This window comes from Plasmopara halstedii, assembly GCF_900000015.1.
Source record: "Plasmopara halstedii genome assembly, contig: Scaffold_3060, whole genome shotgun sequence".
Taxonomy (NCBI): Eukaryota; Oomycota; class Peronosporomycetes; order Peronosporales; family Peronosporaceae; genus Plasmopara; species Plasmopara halstedii.
Genome location: NW_020189964.1, coordinates 866,017 through 875,615, shown reverse-complemented (window position 1 = coordinate 875,615; position 9,599 = coordinate 866,017). Strand labels below are relative to the sequence as shown.

The window sequence follows — 9,599 nt, the reverse complement described above, 5'->3', positions numbered from 1 at the left end:
CCGGAGGCCCGACTACGTAGACGCCTAACGATCGAGTGATCGCGTCTTTTGCTTCAGTAGCGGGGATCCGCCGAGCGCAAGACGTATTCCACACGAGGGTCTAAGACCGAACGTGGATACGAGCGCAGGAGAGCCGCCCTGTGAGCAGCCTCCAACTGCTGCCCCTGTGCCTCTTCGAGGCGACTGATACTACTTCCACTTCGCCCGGAAGCCGAGAGGTCGGTGAACGGATACGGCGTCCGCAGGGTTTGAGCTAGCTCACGTCGCGCTGTTCGCGCACTTCATCTTACTCGTTATCCTTTGCTGGGATAGGAGTATCCGAATCGTAGTCGACTTCCTCCAACTCCTCGATGAGGAAATCCGTCCCCTGTGGTGGGCGCGTTGTGTTGCATCCAGTTGCCGAGGGCTTATGATGTGCTTCCCGTGAAGCCGCGGACGTACTGTACGGAGATGCACCCTGTGCAGAAGAAGAAGGGCTTCGCATCACGGGCGCCCTCGCTACTAGCTACGGTGGATGTTTTGTGTGTCGTAAACACAGTGCTCATAGAGCAGAGAATGTTTAAAGTTGTTCTTATGTAAACGCACGGACCACCGACAACTAAATCCATATATGTATATATATTGTTAGCTTATATATTGATACATCACATTACTTCTTAAATTGAGCTTACTGACTTGCGCAAGCTTCATCAATTTGTTATTCGTTTGATAGCACTAGGTACAAGTCTAAATGGAATAATAATTGGAGCCCACTTTGTTATAAACTTAAGCTGGATCATGTCCAAGACCTTAAACTCGTAAACATGTAAGAAGTCGACACCGAGAAGTCGATCGCTGGCATTTTGACAACTTGATCTTGATGAAATGTGTTACCAATTATCTCCTAATTCGTTACCCTTATTTCATAAATGTTACCAAATTGTTGTTTCAACAATTATTCAGCTGCCCTGTCCGTAGAATATATTGACGATTCTCTCATTGTTGGTTACTAAAGATGATTTACAACTTCAAATCTATCCATAGGCACCTGCTCAAATAGCTCGCGTTGCATATTCTTCAGCCGAATTCCGTTGCAAAAATCGAGCGCAGTGCCGACCTTTCGACCTGCTTGTTGCAAACTTAAAACTTTTAACCAAGAAAAATTTTCGCATCGCAACCAAATCACTTGACGATTTTTTTCAAAGAAAAAGGTTCCAATTGCTGCTACTCCGTTGCGGGCCTCATCAGCCTTTACTAAACGACAAATTAACAAAAGATGTTAGACTTTAGCGATTAAAATCAGGTGCTGATACAAGACGCACCAAAGTCTAGCTCTTGATCCATCGGAAGCTGGATCTCAACCAGCTTAACTACGTTCCCTCTGAAATAAACGTTTACTCCGACTGAATTGCTCAAAGCCTGCCACCGCTTTTATAGATCGCCAAAAAGCAGTCATAAGATCATTAAATGAGCGCGGAACAGTTAATATTGTCTCACAGTTTGCAACTCGTACGTGGAAAATATCTCTAGCTGTTTCCTTGAACGAGATAAGACCATCTTTGAATTTCAATTTGGGGGCCTTACTAGCCCTGGCGTCGTCCTGCACGACAGCTTTTTCCTTCATTGTCTGTAATGAAGCCAGCGTTTTCAACACGCATTCCGAACCAAACGCTGCAAGTTCATCTGCTAGGCTTTGAGCATAAAAACACGAAGCATTACTCATCAGCTATGTTGGAGATAGCATAGACAATCAGGTCAAAAATACTCTCATACTCTCGGTACTGGATGCCGGGCTTGATTTCGTAGGGCTTTTGCAGTAAAATTCTTCCAGCATCGAAAGCTTCCGAAACGATCTCAATTATTGACACGCCGGTTATCAAATCACCGTTAAGCAATGCGTGATGGATCGGGGCAGGACCACGGTACTATAACCATGAGCTAGCATCATCAGACCAAAATGCTATATATTTCAAATAATACCTTTGGCAACAACGATGGATGCATATTAATTGCACCGTGATAAAGATTTTTCAGCATGTGCGGATGCTATAAAGTTAATCAATAAACCACATCAGTCAACATTCTAAATATGTCTAAAAACTGAAACTGCGTACCAAAAAGTACCCAAATGACACCACAACACCCACATCAAATTTTTCAGAAACGGGAAAATCCCACGTTTTAAGTGACTTAAGATTTGAAGGCGTGTCGAAGGTCTTAATGCAACGGCGCTGTGCAAATTTTTTGACCGGTACCGGCTCAGCCTTCTTGCTTCCGTTCATTGGACGGTTCGAAGGGCACACCACTTCAATATGCTCAATCAATCCATCGCTACCAATAACATGCTTACTAACGCAGGAACACATAGACCAGCAGATTAAAACAGGCGTATCAAATCTACACCCCTTTACATGCGCGCACCAGTTGGCATACAGCATTTTAAGCGTGGCGAGTGAGACGTTATCTGTTCCGAAAAATAAGACGCGGTAAGGTGGCGAACCGGGTGTTGCCTGCGAAAAGTGGCGGTGTCCGAATGACGCGATGACGCTAGTAGTGAGGCGCCGAATCATTTTAATACAATTTTGAAGTCTGAGGTTACTATTTAGTAAAGTCGCACCTTATCGGCCTCGTCATTGGACGATGAGCTGAACATATGATGTTCTATCCTTACAGTCAATTTTCTCAGTCGTCAAACTTATCGGAACAAAAATGAGCGCAGACAACCCGCATCAAAAGTCTGCTCCAAATTCTGTACCAGCAATTACTGCGCAAGTCCCGACGTCAAGTGTGGCAACGGCAAGTCATTTAAACAAGCAGGATGACATGCGTATATCAGATGTTCCGTATGCAGCAGCACAGCCGACGCCTGCTGCGTTGATGAAGACAGAACCGATAAAGGTGTCATCTACACTTCCGCCCATCGCGGCGGCGCAACCACTGGCTAGCTTCAACCAGAACCAGTTCCATTCGCTTGATGGGAGCAGCGATTCAAGCAGTCCACACATATATCAAAGCGGTCTCAATAACACAAATACGAACCACGTTGTAATGGTTACGAGCGTGGACCCGGTTGGGTCTGCTGGCGATACTGAAACTGACAGCAGGCATTTCACATACTTGCATAAGTGTCAATTGATGGCGAGCTGCTTGTTGGTGTTTTATGCCGCGACTTTTTTGTTCCTGCAACCTTTTTTACTAGGCGCGTTGGGACTACTAACAAGCATTTTGGGTTTTTGCGGCTCGCGGGCGCCTATCGATGCGACGCGATTCAAGTGGCTTTGCTATTATTTATGGGCAAACTATGTCATGCTGATTCTCAACATGTGGCTGCTAATTGTGACGCTCGTCTTCTCTGGGGGTGTTTTCAGTAGTGACTCTTGGGATTATTCTACCAGCACTGGGCTCTACGTGGGGCTTTTAGTGGCGGTTAACACACTGATGCATCTGCGCTGTCTGCGAAGTGTGCAGCTCTTGGTTGCCGAGCTCAAAAATGCCGGAATCGATCGGCCTGCTCCCGTCGTGATGCTTGCGACCGCCAATCCCACTTTAGCCGTATAGTACTATGGATTTGTAGCTTCATTAATTCAATTCATTTTTAGCCAATCTGTAGGTGTAGCTGTTTTATGAACAATTCCACAGTAATTTTTCATTAACCTCCGCGTGGCAATGTACTCAATCTGGACTCGTGCTAACGCCGCGTTCTTCTCGTCGTTGACGGCACTGGCAGTGATGTGTGCGCTCACCACTTTAAGCACGTTTCTGCACGAGGAATCACCGGTTGTCAAACGCTTAGAGATGACTGAATTGCATTCGCTGCGCAATTACCGCGATAAAACGGACCGGGCCACACTCTCGTTCGACCTTGATGCTGGTGCGATTGATAGCGCTGGTAGATTATTGACTAACTAGCTGATGTGTTAATATGTCTTCAGACTTAAGTTCTGTGTTTAATTGGAATGTAAAGCAGCTTTTTGTGTACGTGGTGGCTGACTTCAAGAGTGCCAGCAATGCTCGCAACCAGGTTGTAATATGGGACAAGATCGTACAAACAAAGGAGGCCGCCAGTTTGCTTAAATATGAAAATGAGGGGGTCAAATACTTTCTTGCTGATCAGTACGATGAGCTACGCGGTGCCAACGTTACACTTAGCCTTGAGTGGGACATCATGCCGGTGTGTGGCCGTCTTTTTATACACTCGAGCAACACCAAAGCCATTTTCACGCTTCCAGACACATACCAAGGCAAAGCACCCAAAACTGGCGGACGATTTTAGAAATCAGACAAGTAATGCACGAAACATCGACCGCTTATCGTTTCTTACTAGCCTTTATCTCCGTCTTGGTTAATATGAGAAATTGTGTGTTCACTTCATATGCTGTCTAATTCTAAGTATATTGTTTTGTATTTTATCTATTTTCGAAGCGAGCACGAAGAGCTGCAACGCCTGATAGTGTCGTCATTTCTTTTTTTTGCCGTGTAGATGACTCTTTTGGAGCATCTGACGTAGATCCAGTAGCATCACTTTGTGCGCGTGTTAGTGATACAAAATCAATACTACCACTAGAGTTTTGCTTGCGTTTTTGTTTCATGCGGGCAGCAATAGTCATGATCTGGTTCATGCCATTAGCAGGATTAGCAGCAGAGCGACTGTTGTTTAGCTCCTGTTCCTTTTCAGCTCTCAGTATAGAGGTATCAATACTTGCAACCGATCGTGCCTTGAGTAGTTTTCTGTGTTTTCTCCGCTCCAACTTGGCACTTTCATTTTCATCTAGAGTAGTCGTGTATTTACTTCGGTGCACACTTTTGTGCATACGTGGTATATCTTCTATCTCCCCACGAGCTGCCAGAAGTACATTATCTGTCGAGCGATGACGTAGCAAAAGGGACACTGAAGACGAAGGTGGTGGTGGTCCAGGAGGTAGTGGTGGAGTTTTATGTTCGGACTTTGCCAGAAGTACTGGTGAACTGACTGCTGAAATTGCCTCGACCTCGTTTATTCGAAGACTCAAAGGGAGACTGCGCGCCAATCGTAACTGATCGTTAAATTTGCGAGCATTCTTGCGACGCTTCATCAACTTGTCTTTGTCCCTTTCCTTATCTTTGTGTTTGTCACCGGATTCGGATGAGTCATCATCCAGCCCTAACATCGAAGGCATCGGCTCGTCACCTACGGATGAACTTAATGTGGATGATGAAGTACCAAACAATTTTTCCCAAGGCTCATCACCATTTTCCACAACTTCTGTAGATGCAACCGCCTTTGTTTCCTCTATATCGCGCACACTGCCAATATACGAGGCCGTTATTGAACCTTCTACCACAGTCGTTGCATTCGATGCACTCGACTCCCTGCGTTTACGACCAAATTTATTCACATTTACATCAAAGTTGCCACTATCAAATCCATGTTCATTTCTAAATGAGGACCAGTCTGGTATAGTGAACGACGTGAATCGCACATCAGCTATTCGGGCACTAGGAACTCGACTGCCTCCACAATCAGAAAGCCCACCATCACGCTCAAAGAAACGCTGCCTTGCATTGCCCTCCACCACCATAGGTTCTTCTCCTTTTTCCTCATATTCATCTTCTTGCCAGTGTTCCAATGCCATATCTTTTACTGATGAAACCAAACTAATGCGCTGCTCTTCGCCTAGTTCGTAGGCGAAACACACGTTGCGAGCATATTGAAGGAGTTGTCGCCGAGTATATCCAAAGCTCGAAAGATGATATAGATATGCCAAAGCTTGTCCATAAACGACATTGTGCACTTCAAAAACCTTTTGTGCACGTTCAGGATCTGTCAGGAAATACCATGGTGTATCGGTTGAAGTCTTGCTGAGTTCCTCTGCCACACTCTTTAATAGAGCATCTACCCAATAAATTGCCACACGCCAAGCTGAATGATCTTTTAACATCACATGAAGATATTCCTGTCCGTCTTTGCTGGTTTTCCGATAAAAAGTCTGCAGCATGTTCATCAGATGCATGGTAGACCGAGTGTCACGCTGGACAACACAAGCATCAAGTAGCAAGCGCAACGCAATTGCAAGTCTAGAAAATCCTTCGCGGGACAACTCGCGATCGTGTCTTCGTTGTAGCATCAAACACTCCAGTATGATACGACGAACAACGCCGAGTCGATACATTGCCTGTGTCACAGAAGCTGAAGCATCCGTAAACTTGCTGCGATGTTTTGACGAGGAAAACTGAAGTGTATCAGACGGAAGAAGACTAGCTTCAGGTTCAATAAAGCAACTTGATATAAAATCCTTGATGATGTCAACATCTTTTTCGGATAAGCCTGCCGCTCTAACCTTTGCAAGATCCTCTGGCGAAGATGCGAGTGACAAGAAATTGGCTGGTTCTGCCGCATGCCGTACCTGCTGTTCAAAGCGCCACGTTACGCGATGCCACTCCATCAAACCCAATGCTTTTGCCTGCCGATGTGTCAATTCGGGTGCCATACTATCGGCAATATATTGTTGGACCACTGAGTTTCGGTCCAATGCCTTAAGTGTTCGCTGAAGGTCCGCCATTGCTTCAATTTCTGCTTGTAAAATGGCCACTTTTGTCTCGACAAATTGTCCAATTACAATTACTAATGTATCCAATCGATCTTCTTCCACACTTTGCGATAAACCGGCCGCTTCTTCCACAATTTCATCCCGTCGAGCTATTGCATTTATCAATGTGGTTCTCACGTCGTCGTACTCAACGCCAGCTGCTTCATCCTCACCAAAAGCATTCGTATAACGAGATTGTGCCATCTGGAAAGCACGTTTGACTTCCGGATTATTCGGTTGAACTTGATACGTTGCTTCATTCGCAGCTAGTACAGTTTTCCAATGCGCCAGTTCATCTGCTGCACGAGCCACTCGTTGTCGTGCCTTATCCATTTTCTTCTCTGCACCCTGCACGTCAGACACACAGCGCTGCACTAGGCTGTTAATGTCACGTGCCCATCGTTTGGACTTGCCGGCGTTTTCAAGTGGTTTGGTCATATCCATGTACGCCTTGCTCGCTGCTAAGTGTTTCGTGCCCAGTACCTGATTGTAGGTTCGCATTTGAGCAAAAAAGTCTTGAAAACAAGATTGTGCTACCTCTTGCGGCTGAAGCGCGGGCAGACAAGCATCACTTAAGTGTGTCTGTGCAACCATGTGCTGTGTAGAAGACGCTGCTCTTAGATACTTGCGGAGCTGCTTACGAACCTTCACACCACTTTCAACACGATCGCTGGCACGAACAAAAGGAACTTGACGAAAGGAAGGCGCACCTGAGCCTCCATCGTGTGGAGTCGGACGCTCACCAAGCATATAAGGTGGCGTAGGAAGCAATGTAGTCATAACAATACTGTATTTGGAGGTAACAACAAGGCTGTGAGAGATTGAACAAACGGCGGTGCCAAGGAGAGTCTTGCTAAATTACTCCTTGAAATTGAAAGATGAGAGTGGCGTGGGGGCTGTGTCGACGACGGTCGGTGTCGTCGATAGGAAACGATAGATTATCGTATGTACAGTGCAGAAATTGGACGCGACCTTACACAAAACCAAATTTACCTTCCGTAATTTACCACCAAAAACAAATCTTAATTACACTCGTCTCGACCGACAACATTTAACCTATACACTTGTAGAACTTGTGAGCCCCGTTTCTGACAAAGTTGCCACAAGGCTACATAATATGCTTGGGCATAAATATAAGCTGCGTAGCTATTAATTCAGCGATTCCACGGTTCTGGTCGAAGAGGATGCGAAAGAAAAGAACGTAGTGCGCACGTTCACTTTGATTTCGAAATGGAGTGCATGTATCCGACATCAGTATAAAGTTAAAAAAATCTTAGAGTGTGAAAGTGGATACCAAGTAATTGAAACAATTATCTCGAAAGAGTCTTAGTAACAATGATGATGAGAAAACTAAACATTTATCGAAACAGCCACAAAGCCATCACTCGCTACCAAATTGAGCATTTACAAAAACTCTTGAAGGTCTACAATGACTTTAAGTAGCCCTGACACTATTTTTTTCACTACAGCAGATCCAGCGTCGACAACAGTCTACATAAGGTCTTAAACATGCAGTATAGCAATAAGGCAGGGTTCAACGACGTATTCGACTTTAACAACTTTACTGCAAGCGCGTGCAACAGCACGATACGAGTCGGACACTAAATAATCTTATGCCCTACTTTCTTATACAGACGGTACAAATCTGTTTCCTCTGCTTCATTTTGGCTCCGCTGATCTGACCAGCATATTGCCCGAGCAGACTTGTTGACTCCGGAGTTGCTAAATTTCAATTTTACTATAGCGGAAATTTTTGTAGCAGTACATGTGCATTTACTTCTGATTTTCGTCATTTCTATTGGTGAACAGGAGCAGTTTCTGGAATTGAGTCGCTTTTCGGGGTACCTCAGTCACGACACCGTTTTTACTCGCTTGTTGTGTATGCTGCGTAAGAACGCATCTTCTTTGAATGAGAAGAGTCTCCTGCATGCGAAAAATTAAGCGCATTCAATGAGCTGTGTCGTTTAAACTTAAATTCGAAAGACAATTAGCCACAACATGATGTGTACAATGACCGTCTTGGAAACTTCATTTACTTTAAACTTCATGCGCTTTCGAACTTTGCGCGAAATATGTTGCTCTTACGTATCGCGTTGGGTACAAGCAAGTATGGCCAGTTGCAATCGTGGCACGAATCAGCACTTTTTGATTCAGTCAAGTAGAGGCCATCTGATCATTTAATGTGCATTACCTTAATTTACATATTACGGCCTTGACTAATTTAATAAAAATTTTAGAGCCCGCCGATCGAATCATGTGCTGCTAACTTGAAGTTATAAGTTAAAGTTTTTTACCATTATGTCGTCTATGAGAAGTGCATTGAACACGCATGTTGAATTATGTCATATTACCGAAAATTGACGCGAGGTTGCAATTTGTTGCTCAGAATAAAATGCAGCATTTAGTACAATGACGTAACAAAAAGTCGCCTTTGGCATTTCCCAATGTTAGTGATGTTTCTGAAGCTTGAATGAAGACTTAAAGAAGTTTCTTGAAGTCAAAAAAAAATCACAACGCAAACCAACGTATTCAACATACTTAATGGTGAGTCGATAAAGACTAGTCAAAGAAAATATAATCAAACTTGCTTCTTGTAGAAATTCTTTACTCTGAAGCACCAAATTTATAGCAGCGCTAAATGTCCTCATTACCTTCATTGCAACCTTTCGTTTATATTTCAAACATACATACAGATGACACCAGGAAACACAACTTGTTCAGCACAGCACCGCCGACTTGCATATAAAAATCTCGCAATTCATTCATCGCGACCAACACATTGTGGTTGTCTGTCGTCAAGAACATGGAAGATTGCATGAACAAGATAACAACTATCACATATTGGTTCTCTGTTGGCCCATTTCAGTGTTGTGATGAATCACACAAAGTAGCACGACACATCCGCATTAAGAATTCACAATTTTAGCTTGGAACAATAAAAGATCATATGTCTCGACCGATGACTGCGTTGCTTGGACAATAGAGGTTTACTTCAATACTTTGATTCGGATGGAAACATTCGATATAGCCATTCCAAATCATGAGCTGGATCCA

At 44.2% G+C, this 9,599-nt stretch overlaps 4 protein-coding genes across 4 annotated transcripts; 2 read left to right on the top strand and 2 right to left on the bottom strand.

Moving 5' to 3' along the window:
- Window positions 1-988: 988 nt before the first annotated feature.
- On the bottom strand, window positions 989-2,613 carry PHALS_06698 (methionyl-trna formyltransferase; the record flags this gene model as incomplete). Its single annotated transcript, XM_024720032.1, has 8 exons — window positions 989-1,233; window positions 1,302-1,407; window positions 1,493-1,670; window positions 1,753-1,904; window positions 1,960-2,025; window positions 2,094-2,328; window positions 2,401-2,526; window positions 2,597-2,613. The coding sequence occupies 8 exons, from the start codon at window positions 2,611-2,613 to the stop codon at window positions 989-991; spliced, it is 1,125 nt and encodes a 374-aa protein (XP_024585272.1).
- A 75-nt stretch (window positions 2,614-2,688) lies between these two features.
- PHALS_06697 (uncharacterized protein) lies at window positions 2,689-3,537 on the top strand (the record flags this gene model as incomplete). Its single annotated transcript, XM_024720031.1, has 1 exon — window positions 2,689-3,537. The coding sequence occupies one exon, from the start codon at window positions 2,689-2,691 to the stop codon at window positions 3,535-3,537; it is 849 nt and encodes a 282-aa protein (XP_024585271.1).
- A 108-nt stretch (window positions 3,538-3,645) lies between these two features.
- Window positions 3,646-4,252, top strand: PHALS_06696 (RxLR-like protein; the record flags this gene model as incomplete). Its single annotated transcript, XM_024720030.1, has 2 exons — window positions 3,646-3,850; window positions 3,912-4,252. 2 exons carry the CDS (start codon window positions 3,646-3,648, stop codon window positions 4,250-4,252), a joined length of 546 nt encoding a protein of 181 aa, XP_024585270.1.
- Window positions 4,253-4,385: 133 nt separating this feature from the next.
- Window positions 4,386-7,325, bottom strand: PHALS_06695 (uncharacterized protein; the record flags this gene model as incomplete). The annotated part of the gene is made up of 2 exons (XM_024720029.1): window positions 4,386-4,867; window positions 5,180-7,325. 2 exons carry the CDS (start codon window positions 7,323-7,325, stop codon window positions 4,386-4,388), a joined length of 2,628 nt encoding a protein of 875 aa, XP_024585269.1.
- Window positions 7,326-9,599: the final 2,274 nt, after the last annotated feature.